This window comes from Chrysochloris asiatica, unplaced genomic scaffold, assembly GCF_000296735.1.
Source record: "Chrysochloris asiatica unplaced genomic scaffold, ChrAsi1.0 scaffold00078, whole genome shotgun sequence".
NCBI classification, from domain to species: Eukaryota; Metazoa; Chordata; class Mammalia; order Afrosoricida; family Chrysochloridae; genus Chrysochloris; species Chrysochloris asiatica.
This window is the reverse complement of record NW_006408596.1, coordinates 11,263,482-11,281,863: the sequence shown is the minus strand read 5'-3', so window position 1 is coordinate 11,281,863 and position 18,382 is coordinate 11,263,482. Positions and strand designations below refer to the sequence as shown.

At 44.5% G+C, this 18,382-nt stretch overlaps 1 protein-coding gene across 1 annotated transcript; it reads right to left on the bottom strand.

Annotated features, from left to right (window-relative positions):
* Positions 1-380: 380 nt before the first annotated feature.
* HRK (harakiri, BCL2 interacting protein (contains only BH3 domain)) lies at positions 381-656 on the bottom strand. Its single transcript, XM_006865470.1, has one exon. The coding sequence runs from the start codon at positions 654-656 to the stop codon at positions 381-383; it is 276 nt and encodes a 91-aa protein (XP_006865532.1).
* Between the last annotated feature and the right edge of the window lie 17,726 nt (positions 657-18,382).

Below are 18,382 nucleotides of genomic sequence, written 5' to 3'. Positions count from 1 at the left end.
GCATTCTTTTTATTTGCGTTGTGTTTTTCCGTGAGGGGCCGGCTGGTGCGGACCTTAGAAGCTAAAGTTCGCCCCTCCCCATCCCTCGGCCCGCAAGCCAATGCGCCAGAGGGAGTGTCGAGATGCGCTTAAGGAGTAGGAGACAACTGGACAGAACCGGGAGACCTAACACTTGTAAGGAGAGACGGGGAAGGAGAGTCCAGCACAAGAAGAAAGACTAGGAAAGCAAAAAAGAAAGCTAAACTTGTTCCCGGGCTCCCGGGCCGCCTGGCGTCTCCAATTCCCAGCTGCCGCGCCCTGGTGCGCGCTTGCGCGCTCGCGTACCTGTTGCATGCTCCGGCTGGGTCTCGGCTCCGGCCCCACCAAGAAGCCCCGCGTTCCTACAAGTTCCGCCTGCCGAGCAGCCAGGCCGCCAGCGCCGCCACCTGCGCGGCCGCGCACAGCCAGGGCCAGTAGGTGGGGAGCGCGCTGGGCGCCGGCGCCCTCCGGCTCCGCGCGCGGCGCCGCCACATGGTGCGCTGGTGCAGCTCGTCGCCGAGCGCCTTGAGCCGGGCGGCCGTGAGCTGCGCGGCGGATGAGCGCAGACCCAGGCGACCCGTACTGCAAGCGCACACGGCCGGGGGACCGCGGCCGCGGTGCAGGGGGCAAGGACACATGACCGCTGGTCTCGCTCCCTTCCCCGCGTTCGGGTCGCCCTTCGCCTCCTTTCCCTCAGGCCTCCGCGCCCGCCGCCGCAGCCGCCGCGCTCCAGCCGCCGGGGGCCTCCCCTGGACACCAAGTTTCTCCTTGTGTTGGGCGTTTGTTGTGCTGACGGCGCTATTATTAATTAAAGTGTCACATGGTGGAGGGGGGCGGGGAGGGCGCGGGGAAGGGGGGTTACATCATCCGGCCCCCGGGGGGGGGGGCTGCAGGCAGAAGAAACCGAGAGGTAACTTTTAACCCTAGCGGCGCCGGCAGCGAGGGGACTCGCGGTAGGGGAGAGGAAGAGCGGGACGCGAGGAGGCGCCCCTCCACGGAGGTCTGGGGCTTTGGGGGTCACATGAGGTCCCCGCGGAGGCGAGGAGCGTGAGGAAAGGTTTTCTCCTTTCCGTTTTCCCGAATTCAGCTCCAGTTCCAATTTGGCAAGAGAGGGAAGCTTGTTTGCCGTTTTGGATGAAGCGCACAGCAAATTCTGTGGCTTTATTCAAAAATCTTCCGAGGTGATTGTTTGGCTTTAGGGAAAGAGGTTGATTCAAAATCTCACGGAAGGGCCAGAGTCAACCCAACTTGCCTAATTTCAGGGCTGCCTCGGCACCTGTAGGGTTTGGATTTGAGCACACCAGGCGCACGCCCCTACCCCGCCTCCGGACTCCGCAGCCTGGCCCTAACGCACGCCCAGCGAGAGGAAACTGGAAACCTTGTTGATTGAGAAGGTGGTGTGGGGAGGTGGGTCCGTAGCGTCAGCAGGGCGCGGACACGCGCATTTGCGACGCGCAGCATCCGCGCAACGACCTTTCCAGATTGAAACTTCTTTTTGTCTAGCTTCATTTTGTGAATATTATTTATCCGAGCAGGGTTACAATTTCTAGCGGTGATCTCCATCTAATGCGCAGTGGCGACCCTAAGTGGCCAGCAGTGGTGGGGGGACTTTGTTGTTGTTGTTAAGTGCCGTGGAGTCGGTTCCGACTCATAGCGACCCTGTACAGGGTTTCCGAGGGTGTAAATCTTTACGGGAGTAGAAAGCCTCATCTTTCTCCCGCGGAGCGGCTGGTAGTTTCGAACTGCTGACCTTAAGGTTCGCAGCCCGATTCGTAGCCACTACGCTACCAGAGCTCCTTTTTGCAATGCAATGGTCAACCCTGTGCCCCTCCAGTGAAGAAATTCTGCAGTTTTCTCTAGTGATGGTATACTTGTGTGAAGAGGTACAGTTGGGCGAGGGGGGCTAGCAGTATTCTTTGGAGGAGAATGATAACCTTCTAACCTAAAATCGATTTTGGGGGGTCTTACCCCACTCCCACAACACACATGGGCCTATTGGCACACCTCTATCTCTTTGTAGACCTGTATAGTTAGCCAAGATTAAAGGACAGGTTTAAATTTCCAAAAAGAACCAATCACAGACCCTAACCTCCCCCAGCACTCCTGTTTTCCCTAGGGAGCTAAACCACTTAAAGGCTGAGGCGTGAGAATTGTTTTTAGAACAGTTTAGAGATTCAGCCGCTCCAGGAGAAAAACGAAGCGTTCTGCTCCCGTACAGATTTACAGCTTCGGGAACTTGTACAAGGTGAGTTGGAACGCCCTGGCACCTAACCACCAACCATCACTACCAGTGAATCAGAAATGACTCCAAGCCACCAGTGGTTCTCTCACCCCAAGGCCTGATGATTCAGTTGTTGTTGTGTACCAAAGAGTCAGTTCTGACTCGCTGCTACCTAATTTAGGGTTTCTGAGAGCTACTGGTGAGTTTGAACTAGTAACCTTGCAGTTACCAGCTCAGTACTTATCCTGTATCACCACTGCAAGGCTCATTTGTTCTTATTAGGTGCCATCGAGTCTGTTCTGACTCATAATCACCCTGTATAGGGTTTCTGAGGAATGAATGGTGAGTTTGAACTGCCAACCTTGCAGTTCAATTCAACCTTGTGGTTCAGTGCTTATCCTATTGCACCACACCAGGATTCCAAGGCTCATTTGTTGTTGTTATGTGCCGTGGAGTTGGTTCCGACTCATAGCGACCCTGTACAGGGTTTCCGAGGCTGTAAATCTTTACGGGAGCAGAAAGCCTCATCTTTCTCCCGCGGAACAGCTGGTAGTTTCGAACTGCTGACCCTGAGGTTCGCAGCCCGATTCGTAACCACTACGCTACCAGAGCTCCTTCCAAGGCTCATTTAGTCCCTTGGAAAACGTTCTTTGAAGTCTGAATTTAGCATTGGTCTGGAGTGGTCATGAGGTGTTGTGACCCCTTGGCCTTTGCTCTGGTGAAATGAAGAGATCAAGGCACAGATTCTCAGTTCTGTGTGGTTTGGGTGGCCTTAGCCCATGTTTATCTCATCCTAATCTCCCAACATTTCCATGGGGAGATGCTAATATGCTCCTATTATGGAGATGAGAAAACTGAGGCACAAGGAAGGAAGGTCTCTTGCCCAAACTCACAGTGAAGAGTTCAACCTGCATCTCAACTCAGACTGTCTGCTGCAGGCTCTCAACTGTGGTTTTATACTGCCCTCTGTAATCTGGGAGTAATAGTACTTCCCTCCCAGGACCAGGGCAGAGATTAAATGGGAGAAATGCATGCCAAGCACCTGGCATACAGCGGAGCCTGGATAACCCTGGGTTTCCTTTGCTTCTGGTTGGAAGCGCTTCCCCATTCTCCTGGGGTTCACCTCTTTAATCCCTCCTAGTCTTTGCAAAGGGGCCCTGATCCACTGCCCAAGCACAGCGTTCCAAGAATGAAGATACAGTGTCTATTTAAAAAGCTCTTTGGATTTAAATTGAACAATTCCCTCCTCCCCCTCTTTTTAATCTGCACGCTTTTAACGGCTCACTTCATGGACATTAATTTTAATGGGACGATTATTACCCTGTTTGGAAGCCTGCCCCTCGAAATGCTGGGCTCACAAGGTGGCGCTGGGTCTGGTCCCAGCCGCTTGGATGTTTCCTGCCGCAGAGTACAGCCTCCGCCATGGGGACACATGGTCTAGCTGAGGGAGAGAAGAAGGGAGTGATGAGAGAATGGAATTCAGTGTTCTGCATCTGACAGTCCCTAATTTACTCACACTGGAGTTGTCCTGCTCTGTCCCACCATTCATTAACTGGGGAACTTGGCCTTGGGCCTTGGCATTCTGGAGTCTCTGTTCAACTGCAAAGTGAGAATCCTAACAGCACCTATCGCATGTGGTTGTTGGAAGGATTAAATAAGATAATGCTGGTAAAGCTCTTAGCACAGTGCCTGACATTCACTACCCACTAGTCGCTCCTCAGGAGAAAGAAAGACAAGGCTTTCTGCTCCTGTAAAGATTTACAGCCTCGGAAATCCTATACAGGGTTACTATGAGTCAGAACTGACTTCACGGAGCTTAACAGCAATTAATCACTAATCACAGCTTTGAATCAGCTCCACTTCATAGTGACCCTGGGTACAACAGAACAAAACACTGCCCAGTCCTGCGCCATCCTGTGTTCTATGGAGTCCTGGTGTAGCACTGTAGAATAAGCACTGGACTGCTAATCACAAGGTCGGCAGTTCAAACCCACCAGTTGCTCCTCAGAAACCCTATACAGGGTCACTCTGCGTTGGAATTGACTCAACAGCCTTTAACAACAACATGGGGTTATTATGTGTTGGTATGACCTCCACAGCAGCAACAGATTGGTTTTTGGTGTTTTGGCACTCTGAGCCAGAGAGAGATGAGTCTGAACCTTCACTCCACCATAAAATAGTGGGTTCCTTGGGCATAATTTTCATCTCTTTGAACTGTCACTTTCCCATCTATAAAATGGGAAAAATAATCCTCAAAACTGAGGTGTTGTTAATGTATGTCAAGTGTCTAGCAAAGTGCTTGACACTCAATAATTGTTCGTTATGGTTGTTGCTGATATCTCAGGATTATTAAGCATCCACTTAAGAACAGAACAGAGACTCTGACCCAAACCCACTGGGAAAACAAGGGACTCAGATTTCAGTGAGTCCAATATTCAATTACAGGACACTTATTCCCAGGAAGGTCTGTCTACTCCATTCAATAACCCGGGAAACCATCTCTCATATTTCTCCAATTTAACTCTCTGATACCTAAAAACATGGGGTAACCCCTTCCCCAGGGACCTCCTAATTATCCATTTGATACCTTTCCTTTAAGGATCTTTTTATTGTGAGTAAAGAGGGAACAGCAGACAAATGTCCACAGCAGGGGAGAAAAAACAACCAGTCCATAATTATTGCCTCATCAGTACTTTAAGTGTAAAGGGTATACTTCACTTAAATAAAGCCTAATGCCTGTATTACTAGAACCACAAGAAATAGATTTGGTTACGTTTCCACCCCTGCTGGGAAAATTTAGACATATTGCCCTTTACACACACAATAATTGCTTTATTGAAGGCAGCTGAGCTTAGTTTAAACAAGCAAATCACAAGACTTGAAATTATACTGACGGGAGTGTCAATGAGGATGAACGTTGGAGGGCAATTTGGCAGATCTGAAAATGCTTAAAACTCACATGTCCTATGACCTGGTGAGTCCATTTCTAGCTGTTTGCCCCTAGGTCAGTGGTTCTCAACTGGGGACAACGTTGCTCCCCTTGGTGAAGTTTGGCAATGTCTGGAGATATTTTTGGCTACCAAAATTGAGGGGTGACTTTGCAAAAGTTTTTGGCTGCGTGGATCATGACAGATTATGAATAGCATTGCAAATAATGGGTATTCCAGAATACTTAGTTGTACGCATAAGCACCGAACATAACATGGGGACAAGGAAGGATTTAAAATTAGGAAAGGTGTGTGTCAGAGTTGCATTCTTTGACCATACTTAGTCTACACGCTGAGCAAATAATTCGAGAAGCTGGATTATATGAAGAAAAAGGTGGCATCAGGAAAACTCATTAACAACCTGCAATATGCAGATGATACAACCTTGCTTGCTGAAAGTGAAAAGGACTTAAAATACTTACTGATGAAGATCAAAGACTACAGCCTTCAGTATAGGTTGCACCTCAATGTAAGGAAAGCAAAAATTCTCACAACTGGACTAATAAGTGATATCATGATAAATGGAGAAAAGATTGAAGTTGTCAAAGACCTAATTTTCCTTGGAGCCACAATCAGTACTCATGGAAGCAGCAGTCAAGAAATCAAATGACATATTGCATTAAGCAAGTCTTCTGCTCAAGACCTCTTTAGAAAGGTCAAGAGCAAAGATAACAGTTTGAGGGCTAAGGTGAGCCTGACCCAAGTCATGGTATTTTCAATAACCTTATATGCATGTGAAAGTTGGACAGTGAATAAGGAAGACCATAGGAGAATCAATGCGTTTAGGTTATAATGTTGGAGAAGACTATTGAAAGTACCAGGGACTGCAAAAAGAACAAACAAATATGTGTTGGAGGCAGTACAGGCAGAATGCTCCTTGGGACCCAGGATGGCCAGACTTCATCTCTCATACTTCGGGCATGTTATCAGGAGGGACAAGTACTTACAGAAGGACATTGTGCTACGTAAAGCAGAGGGTCAGCGAGACAGAGGAAGATGGATTGGCACAATGGTGGCAATAGTAGCGGGTTCAGGAGTAACAACAATTGTGAAGACATGTTTCATTCTATTTTGTGTATGGTCACTATGAGTCGGAAATGATTTGACAGCACTGTAGGATAAGCGTTGGACTGCTGACTGCAAGGTTGGTGGTTCAAACCTACCAGCTGCCCCTCAGAAACCCTATACAGGGTCACTATGATTCGGAATCAATTCAAGGACACTTAACAACAACAACAACTGGTATCTAATGCTCCTCAGAAGTGAAGCTGGCAAGATTTTTGTCTCATTTACTTTGGGCATGTTATCAGGAGGGACCAGTCCTTGGAAAAGGACATCATACTTGAGAAAGTTGTGGGTCAGAGGAAACAAGGAAGAGCTCCAACAATATGGGTTGACAGAGTGGCTTCAACAGTGTCACGATGCTGCAAGACCACACAGTTTCATCCTGTTGAACACAGGGTCACAGCATAAGTCAAAACCAACTCAACAGCACTCAACAAAACTGGCATCTGAGGGTATCTGATGGTGCGGTGGTTAAAGCACTTGGCTGCTAAGCAACAGGCTCCCTCCAGCTGTTGTGCAACTAATGACCTGAAGTCAGTGAATGCAGGGAGACCAGTGAAGAGATTACTGTAGTGGTCCAGTGGTTTCCAGATTTAGCAAAAAAAAAAAAGGAGGCCCAGTTAAATTTGACTTTCAGAGAGCAAAGAATTGTTTTCGTGTATCTCAAATATTACATGTTGTTGTTAGTTTCCGTTGCACTGATTCTAATCATGGCGGCTTTCGGTATGACAGAACAAAACACGGCCCAGTCCTGACCCACCTTTGTGATTGTTGGTATCTTTGACCCCATTGTTGTTGTTGTTGTTAAGTGCCATCAAGTCGATTCTGACACATAGCGATCTTGAACAGGGTTTCCCAGGCTGTAAATCTTTACGAGAGCAGAAAGTCTCAGCTTTTTCTTGCGGAGCAGCTGGTAGATTCGAACTGCTGACCTTGTGGTTCGCAGCCCGATTCATAACCACTATGCTACCAGAATTCCTTTTGACCCCACTGTAGCAACCGCTATATGTTTTGAGTACCTTCTAGCCTGGGGGCAAGGGGTGGGAGGGAGGCCCTTCTTCCAGCATTCTGTAGGACAATTGTTGTTGTCAGTTGCCATTGAGTCGGAACTGACCCATAGCGACCCCATGCACAGCAGAACGAAACAATGTCCGATCCTGGGCCAACCTCACTACCGCTGCCACACTTGAGTCCATCAATGATGCCACCTGGCTAATCCATCTCGTTAGGGGGTCTTCCTCTTTTTCTCTGACCCTCCACCTTACCCAGCATAACATCCTTCTCCAACGATTGTTTCCTCCGGACAATATGTCCAAAGTAGGAGAGACGAAGCTTAGCCATCCTGGCCTCCAAGGAGCACTCTGGCTGTACTTCTTCCAAAACAGATCTATTGGTTCTTTTGGAAGTCCATGGCACTTTCAGTATTCTCCTCCAACACCACAACTCAAAGGCATCAATTCTTCTACGATCTTCCTTATTCACGGTCCAGCTTTCGCATCCATATGAGGCTATTGGAAACACAATGGCCTGGGTCAGGCACACCTTAGTCCTCAAGCTGACATCTCTGCTCTTCAATACTTTAAAAAGTTCCTGTGCAGCAGATTTGCCCAGTGCAATACGTCGTCTGATCTCTTGACTGTTGCTTCCGCGAGTGTTGATAGTTGATCCAAGAAGAATGAAGTCCTTGACAACTTCAATCTTTTCTCCATTGATAAGAATGTTGTTTATTGGTCCCTAGTAGAGTCATTTGTTGAGACAGAAAAAAAGTTGGTTTGGGTGTGTATGCAGGGAGTATAAATAGACAGGCTGGGAGTGGGGTAATAATAAAAATATAATCAGAGGAGCTCCTTAGCCCACTAACATTGGTGTTTTTGTTTCATAGGGGTTAAGATCAAAGTCATGCTAAGAAGAATCTTCCCCAGACTGGAATGGCTTACTTTGGTGAGGCATGTTCCAAGCCATCTTCTGCCCTTTCTGTTGAAAGTACAGTGACATGGGCAACCTTGAGCCTGAAGTCATTTATTAAAAACTTGTTGCGATCCATTCAACTATGACTCATCGTGACCCCATGTGTGTCATAGTAGAACTGTGCCCCATAGGGTTTTCAATGGCTGGATTGTTTGTTTGTTAAAAGTAGAGTGCCAGTCCTTTATTCTAAGATACCGCTGCATGGACTCAAACCTCCAACTTCCAGGTAGTAGCTGAGCACCAAGGCCTGGGAATGTGATTTTAAACTAGGTCAGTGAGTTGCAGTCATTGTCAAAAAGAACATATCCAGATCAGTCATGAGGTACAATGCTGTCTGTGATAGGATACTATCCATGCGCCTACAGGGAAGACCAGTGAATACCACTATTATTCAAGTTTAAACACCAACCACTAAAGCACACTGTGGATGAAATAGAAGAATTTTACCAACTTCTTTAACCTGAAATTGATTAAATATGCAATCAAGATGTATTGATTATTACTGGTGATTGGAATGCAAAGGTTGAGAACAAAGAGGAAGGCTCAGTAGTTGGAAAATATGGCCTTGTTGATAGAAATGATGCAGGAGAGCGCATGATAGAATTCTGCAAAACCAATGATTTGTTCATTTCAAACACCTTCTTTAGACAGCTTTAGAGACCATTATACATATGGTCTTCACCAGAATGCATATACAGAAATCAAATTGAATACATCTGTGGAAAGAGACAATGGAAAAGCTCTATAACATCAGTCAAAACAAGGCCAGGGGCAGCAGTGTGGCAAGACCTGGGGACTCTTGGGCCCAGAGTCAGTGACATAGCCATAGAGGACTAGAGTGAGCTTCACTGTATATGCATAAGAACACCCACACTTGCAGATAATACCCACTTGACCTGGCTTCAATGACTGGATGATCAGAGCTCAACTAGAGGAAGAAAGAAGAGGAAAAAAAGAGTAATCTGATACCATTTGATGAACTTGACCTACACCTATGGATGCAGTAGCTGAAAAGAGGGAACAAATCTTTACAGCAAGGATCATTCCCACCCACTCCATACATAGATTATACAGGGATGGGCAACTTGGACATTGGCTACCCAAAATGGAGGGGCTAAAAGGCAAGAAGTGACTTGCTTACAAGTTTTCAAGAGGGAGCCTAGATCCAGAGGGCATGGAGGAAGGTAGAATCTCCACTGAGTAGTAACCAATCTGTCTAGGCGGGCCTGATGAAAGGAAATGCAGATAGGTCTCTTGTGATACAATAGTGAATCATTGTTATCAGGACTGATTGTGAGGGTTGGAAATGTAAAAGTAGATGCTTTGTAGTAAAAGGAGGGGAGTGATTGACTGCAGTCTAGGAGCGGAGGTCCCTGGGACCATCAAGGGAGAAGATCGGAGAGCGGGACCCTACCCAGAGAAGCAGTGATGCCTGAGATGGAGGCAGAGATGATGACATGGAGAGATGGAGCAGCTGGGGACTTTAGACCCAAAGAGGGAGAGGGGCTGTGTGCTGATGACTGGGGGATGGGGCAGGCTTGCAGGATATACCCTTTGGTTGGTTGATGATGCATGGAGGGAACTGTAACCATGGCAATGAAACGATATCCAATAGGATGAATGTAAAGATGTAAAGCTAATGGTCTCCCAAAAACTATCACATAATTCACAAAAAAACATTAAGAAAAAAAAAAGAAGAATATATCCAAGCAATATAAAAAGCAAGGCCAGGGGCAGACTGTGGAACAGACCATCAATTACTGATATGTAAATTCAAACTGAAGCTGAAAAAAAACTACAAGAAGTTCACGAGAGCCAAAATATGACCTTGACTACATCCCACCTGAATTTAGAGATCATTTGAAGAACAGAGTTGATACATTAAACACTAAAGACCGAAGACCAGCAGAGTTGTGGGATGACATCAAGAACATCAAACATGAAGACAGCAAAAAGTCATTAAGAAGACAAGAAAGATGGAAAAGATCAAAGTGCACGTTAGAAGAGACACTGAAACTTGCTCTCCAGTGTAGAGATGCTAAAGCAAATGGAAGAAATGAGGGGGCTCAAGAGCTGAACAGAAAATTTCAAAGGTCAACTCGAGAACACAAAGTCAAATATTACAACAAAATATGCAAAGATCTGGAATCAGAAAACCAAAAAGGAAGAATACACTCAGCATTGTTCAAGCTGGGGGAACTGAAGAAAAAATTCAAGCCTCGACTTTCATTATTGAAAGATGCGCTGGGCAAATTACTGAATGATGCAGAAAGCATCAAGAGAAGATGGAAGGAATACACAGTCACTGTACCAAAAGGAAATGGTTAATGTTCAACCATTTCAAGAGGTGACATGATCAGGAGCCAATGATACTGAAGGAGGAAGTCCAAGGTGCTTTGAAGGACTTGGCAAAGAACAAGGCACCAGGAATTGATGGCATGAAAATTGAAATCTTTCAAGAAAGTGAGGCAGCACAGGAGGCACTCACTCATCTATGCCAAGAAATTTGGAAGACAACTATCTGGCCAACTGATTGGAAGAGATCCATATTTGTGCCCATTCCAAAGAGAGGTGACCCAATGGAATGTGGAAATCATCAGACAGTATCTTTGATATCCCATGCGAGTAAAGTTTTACTAAAGGTAATACAGAAATGGCTGCAAGCGTACATTCCAGAGGTTCAAGCCGGATTCAGAAGAGGCCGTGGAACGAGAGATACCATTGCTGATGTATGATGGATCTTGGCTGAAAGCAGAGAATACCAGAAGGATGTTTACCTGTGCTTTATTGACTATGCGAAGGCTTTCAATTGTGTGGATCATGACAAGCTTTGAACAACATTGTGAAGTATGAGTTTTCCTGAACACTTAATTGTGGTCATGATGAATCTGTACATGGGTGAAGAGGTAGTTTTTCGAACAGAACATGGGAACACTGAATGGTTCAAATTTAAGAAAGGTGTGCAACAGGGCTGTATTTTTTCACCATAGTATGCTGAGCAAATAATCCAAGCAGCTGGGTTCTATGAAGAAAAACATGGTATTAGGATTGGAGGAAGACTCAGTAACAACCTGCAATATGCAGATGGTATAACCTTGCTTGCTGAAAGTGAAAAGGACTTAAAATATTTAAGGATAAAGATCAAAGCGCACAGCCTTCGGTATTTATTGCATCTCAATGTAAAGAAAACAAAAATCCTCACCACTGGACCAATAAACAACATTCTTATCCACAGAGAAAAGATTGAAGTTGTCAAGGAGTTCATTCTTCTTGGATCAACTATCAACACTCATGGAAGCAGCAGTCAAGAAATCAAACAACATACTGCATTCGGTAAATCTGCTGCATAAGACCTTTGTAGAGTGTTGAAGCGCAAAGATGCCAGTTTGAGGACTAAGGTGCGCCTGACCCAAGCCATTGTATTTTCAATAACCTCATATGCATGTTAAAGCTGAACAGTGAATAACGAAGACCATAGAATAACTGCTGCTTTTGAGTTATGGTGTTGGAGGAGACTATTAAAAGTGCCATGGGCTGCCAAAAGAACACACAGATTTGTGTTGGAAGAAGTGCAGCCAGAGTGCTCCTTTGAGGCCAAGATGCCCAAACTTAGTCTCTCATATTTTGGACATATTGTCAGGAGGGACCAGTCACTGGTGAAGGATATCATGTTTGGTAAGGTGGAGGGTCAGAGAAAAAGAGGAAGACCCCCAGAGAGATGGATTGGCAAAGTGGTAGCATCAATGGGCTCAAGCGTGCCAACGATATTGAGGTTGGCCCAGGACCCGGCAGTGTTTGTTCTGTTGTGCATAGGGTTGCTATGAGTTGGTACTGACTCAACGACCCCTAATAACAATTTCTCTGTTCTTCAGGGAAGTGATTTTCAAACCAGAGTGATCATCAAAACTATCTAAAGGGATTGTTAAAACACAGCCTAGAGTTTCTAATGGAAACTGTGAGAGCTTAACAATTTTCCAGGTGTCGCTCCTCCACCACCCACCCTCTGGAATTTAAATCCAGAAGATGGAAGACAGATGGGGAGTTTCCCTCCACCCACTGAAAGAGATGGTTAATCAATTTCAGCACTGAAATCCCTGGATCAGTCCTGCTGTTGTTTGGTGCTGTTGAATACGTTCTGACTCATAGCGACCCTGGCATTCCAAAGGTCTGTTGTTTATTTCTCTTTATATTTCACTCTATAAGCCTTTCTCTCTGTCCAATTCTTTTTTGCTAAAAGTTGCCAGACTTGGTGTCTGTTGCTTACAACCAAAGAGCATTAATGGACTGAGCTTGTGAAGACCACTTCAGTATGGGAAAATGTAGGGACTGTGTCACACCGGATTTAGAGAGCATTGCTTAGACATCATTTTCTACCCGCTGAAGATTGTATTAATATGAATCATAACCAAAATCCAGACCAGTTGTGACCAACCCCATGTGTGTCAGAGTAGAACTGTTCTCCCCAGGGTTTTCAATGACTGATTTTTCAGAGGTAGGTTGCCAGGCCTTAATTCCAAGATGCCTCTGGGTAGACTCAAAAACCAACTTTTCAATTGTTTTTGTTGTTGTTGTTAAGTGCCGTCAAGTAGATTCCCATCCATAGCGACCCTGTATAGGGTTTCCAAGGAGCAGCTGGAAAGCTTGAACCACCGACCTTGCAGTTCAAATGACTTTGCAGTCTGACGCATTAACCTACAGCACCAATACCGGGACTCCAAATGTGCATCATACTCTCTGTGGTGGAGTGGATTCTGACTCACAGTAACCCTAAAAGACAGGGTAGTACTGTCCCCACATCTGGGGTTTTCAAGACTGTTATCTTTACAGAAGTGGATTGAATATGCTTCTTGATAGTCAGTTCTGACTCAAAGCTGCTCTGTGTAAGGTTTCCAAGGAGCAGAAAGCCTCATCTTACTCCCTCAGAGTGGCTGGTAGACTCAAACTACAGCCCAATTTGTAACACAGGACACTACCACAGCTCCGTGAGTATCCATCGTACCTCTTATTTTATTGAGTGCCTACTATGCTACTGTGTGTTTGGAGTCCTGGTGTGGCTCTGTGGGCTAATGCGCTGGACTGCAGAGTTGTTTTAACTACAAATTCGGTGGTTCAAGCTCACTAGCTGCTACTTGGAAACCGTATACAGGGTCGCTATGGGTTGGAATCGACTGGACAGCACTTAACAACAACAAGTATGTGTCTAGAGCCCTGGTGTGGTGACAGAGGATAAGCACTCAACCTCAAGGTCAGTTTGAACATCAAGATTGGTGGTTCAAACTCACCAGTCACTTCTCGGAAACCCTATACAGGGTCGCTATGAGTTGGATCCAACTCTACAGCATTTAGCAACAACAACACACCACCAGGGCTCCTTGAATGTGCATCAGAGCTCTTATTTCTTGAGTGCTTACTATGTGCCTTATGCATTCACAGAGTTTTACAAGCATCTTACCAGCCTTATAGTCACCCTTCTGAAGGAAGGATATTGTTTTTCTTATTTTTCACTTGGGGGAAATGAAGTCCTGGGAACTTACTGTTGGAAAGATATAAACTCAGTGTAAATATTGTCAGAGTAAGTAGTGGCTCTGTGAAGAAACTGACACTAGTTTCCTTTTTCTTTGTATGTTTCTCTCTCTTTCATTTTCTCTTTGTGGCATAGTAGGATAAGCACTGAACTGCAAAGTCAGTTTGAGCCTCAAGGTCACTAGTTGCTCCTCAGAATCGCTATACAGAGTCGCTATGAACCAGAATCAACTCAATGGCACTTAATAATAATAATGATCCCTACTAGCCTGTCAGTGCTGCTCTGTAAAAATTATTTTAAAGGGGCCACAGGAAGCACTGATCTTGACCAGATTAATTAGATGTTTTAAAATGTTCTCTCATATTTCAAACAGAAAGAAAATTGGAACTTTTTAAAATACCGAATTACTCTGGGCAAGATCAGCTATATTTAACTTTTGACCCACAAGTAGAGATACTCAAAGTCAGTTTGTCTGACCCTTGGAAATCCACATGGAAGACATCTCAGATGAAATGGGATGTTAGCTGAATGTTTGTGGGGAAAGGGCTCATTGTTTTTATTCTTATTACAAAAAGAATACATATTTGTCTTAGACAGTTCACATCTTCTAGACCTACGTTTTATTTTAATCAACTGGCTTTCTGCAGGGGTAATCTGATGTTCCTTTTTGTAAAGTGCACAGGGATGTAGCTGCGGTTTTTAAGTTCTGTCAAGTCGATTCCAACTCTTAGCGACCCAGTATAGGATTTCCAAGAAGAAGCAGCTGGTGAGGTTGAACTGCCAACCTTGCAGTTCAAACTAACCTTGTGGCCCAGTGCTTATCCTACAGTGCCACCCCAGTTTTGTTAACATTTTTTCTCATTCTCTTTAGGACCACCTAATGTGACCCCTTTCCGAGCTAGACACCATCTAGTTCTTCTGGCCTCAGGATTGTGGATGCTGATATTAGTGTGGTCCTTTAGGCCATTGAACGAATTAAAACACAGGTTTTTTTTGTTTATAACTTCAGATGCTCTAAGGTAGGAAACAAGAGAACTGCAACAGGGTATCACTTGCTTTCTGCCTTAAGGAATCTCCAGTAACTCGGTTTAGGACACCCATAGGGCCCATATACTTTAACTCAACCTGGAAGTAATTGTTGTTGTTAGGTGCCATCCAGTTGGTACTGACTCATAGCGACCCTGTACACAACAGAAGGAAATACTGCCTAACCTCACAATCGTTGGTAAGCATGAGTTCATTGTGCTGCCACTGTGCCAAGCCATCTCATTGGGGGTCTTCCTTTTTTTTCTTCAGCCCTTCACTTTACCAAACATGATACCCTTCTCCAATGACTGGTCCCTCTTGATACATTGTTCGAAATATGAAAGATAAAGTCTGGCCATCCTGGCTTCCAAGGAGCATTTTGGCTGTACTTCTTCCAACACAGATTTATTTGTTCTTTTGGCAGTCCATGATACTTTTAATATTCTCCTCCAAGACCATAACTCAAATGCATCAGTTCTATGGTCTTCCTTATTCAATATCCAACTTTCACATGCATATGAGTTTATTGAAAATACCATGGGTTGGGTCAGGCGCACCTTAGTCTTCAAACTGACATTGTTGCTCTGGAATACTTCAAAGAGGTCTTCTGCAGTAGATTTGGCTAATGCAATATGTCTGTTTGATTTCTTGACTGCTGCTTCTGTGAGTATTGATTGTGAATCTAAGGAAAATGAAGTCTTTGATAACTTCAATCTTTTCTCCATTTATGTGGTTGTTGTTTATTGGTCCAGTGGTGGTGATTTTGTTTTCTTTTCATTCAGGTTCAATCCATATCAAAGGCTGTGGTCTTTCATCTTCATCAGTGAGTATTTTAAGTTCTCTTCACTTTCAGCAAGCAAGGTTGTATCATCTACATATTACAGGTTTTCACGGAGTCTTCCTTCAATCCTGATACCACATTCTTCTTCATATAATCCACCTTCTCGGATTATTTATTTAGCATACAGATTAAATATGGTGAAATAATACAACTCTGGCACACACCTTTTCTAATTGTAAACCATCCGTGTTCCCTTTTTCTGTTCAAACAACTGCCTCTTCGTTTATATATAGGTTACTCATGAGCATAATTAAGTGTTCCAGAATACTCATTCTTCACAATGTTTCCATAGCTTGTCATGATCCACAAAATTGAAAGTCTTTGTATAGTCAATAAAGCACATGTAAACATCTTGCTGGTATTCTCTACTTTCAGCCAAGAACCATCTGATGTCAGCAATGAGCTCTCTCATTCCATGTCTTCTTCTGAATCTGGCTTGAACTTCTCTGTAAGTTCTCTGTAATGTATGGCTGTAGCCATTCTTCTATTATCTTTAGCAAAATTTTGCCTGCATGTAAATTAGTGATATTGTCCAATGATTTCCGCATTCCATTGGGTCAGGTCTCTTTGGAATAGATACAAATATGAATCTGTTCCAGTCAGTTGGCCAGGTAGCTGTCTTCTAAACTTCTTGGCTAAATGAGTGAGTACCTCCAGTGCTGCATCAGTTTGTTGAAAGATTTTAATTTGCATTCCATCAAAGTAGAGATGGTAAAAAACCCTGTGTTTCATTAGTTCAATACACCAATGGACCATACAAACATCTGTCTCCAAATCCCTGAGACCAGAAGAAGTAGATGGTATCCAGCTCTGAAAGGGAACACATTAGCAGGTCCAGGAGACAATAAGAGAAAAATATGAACCAAACTCAAAATCATAAAAAAGGCCAGGTAATGGGCAGATAGGTGTCCTGGTGTGGTGCTATAGGATATGTACTGTACTGCTAACTGCAAAGTAGGTGGTTCATACCCACCAGACACTCCTCGGAATCCTTATACAGGGTTGTTATGAGTTGGCACTTAACAACTACAACAACAAATGCTCAGCTAGAGAGTAATGGAACCCAGGAGACTTTGGCCCTTAGTGATCCTTCAGTTTTGGAAATGAACTCACCTCCATGACTGAAGTTTCCGTGAAACAATAGACAGGTCTTAGAATGATCAACCATGTGGGATCAAGAGGGCAGCAGTTAACCGAGGACAGCATTCAGATGGGTTAAGAAAGAAGGAGAAATGCAAACATTGGGGACTGCAAACAATCAGCTGTAACAAAATGTGTATAGATTGTTGAATGGAAAACTGATCTACGCTGTAAACCTCCACCCAGTTCTCAATACAAAGTTAAAAAGGAAACAACCAACCCTGGGTTTTAATGGATGGACGGAACTCTTCTTTAACCGAGGATAGGGACCAGTGGATAAATGCCATTCTCATTCCAACTCTCTTGGAAGGACAATTTTGAGGTATGTTCTTCTAGGATTCTCGGAAGGTTCTGGTCAGATGGAACTTACATTGCTCACAGCAGGATCAACTCAAAGATGCTCTTTGGATTAGAATTCCCTCCTTTCCTGTTTCATTCTTCTTGGTACCTTCTTCCTGTTTCTTGGAATCACTTCCCAAATAAACAACCTGCCCACAAGCCCAAGTCTCAGGCTCTGTTTTCTAGGGGCTGGTTTTGGGAGGTGAAGTCCACACTAAGACAACATTCTTTGTAGAGAATCAGAATATACAGATAAAGAAACATAAAATCGCCTATAGTCCTGACCTCTCTGTTAATATTTGGGTGTATTGTTTTTGTTTTAAATGCAGACTTCAAAACAAAACAACACACATGCACAAGTAGAATCACACTTGTTGTTGTTGTTGTTATGTGCCGTGGAGTCTGTCTGTTCCAACTCACAGTGACCCTGTAGAGGGTTTCTAAGGCTGTAAATCTTTATGGGAGCAGAACGCCTCATCTTTCTCCCGGGGAATAGCTGGTAGTTTCGAACTGCTGACCTAGTGGTTCACAGCCTGATTCATAAGCACTACGCTACCAGAGCTCCTTAGAATCACACTAGTTATACTGTTTTTTTTTGACTTATTCTGCTTGATCTATCATGTCATCTTTTCATGTGATCATATTTTCTTTTGCAATGTAATGTTTAACAGCTGTATAGCATTTCATTTACTCACTCAATATTTATCGAGAAGCTACTATGCCCCAGGTTTTCTTCTTGGTACTAATCTAGAAAGAGTTTTTGCAGATGTACTTAGTTAAGATGAGGCCATACTGGCTTAAGGTAGGCCCTGAATCCAATATTTGTATCTGGTGTCTTTATAAAAAGAGGTAAGGGCATACAGAAACTCAGGGAGAACACTATAGGATGATGGAGGCAGAGAATGCCAACAAAGATTGCTAGCAACCACAGAAATTAGGAAGAGGTTTCAGACATACTGTCAGGAGGGACCAGTCACTGGAGAAGGATATCATGTTTGGTAAGATGGAGGGTCAGAGAAAAAGAGGAAGACCCCGAATGAGATGGATTGGCCAAGTGGCAGCATTGATGGACTCAAGTGTGGCAACAGTAGTGAGGTTGGCCCAGGATCGGGCAGTGTTTCGTTCTTCTGTGCATAAGGTCGCTATGGGTCGGTTCTGACTCGATGGCACCTAACAACAACAACGACAACATGGAACAGAGTCTGTGTCTTATTGTTGTTGTTGTTGAGTTGTGGTGCTGTGGAGTTGGTTCT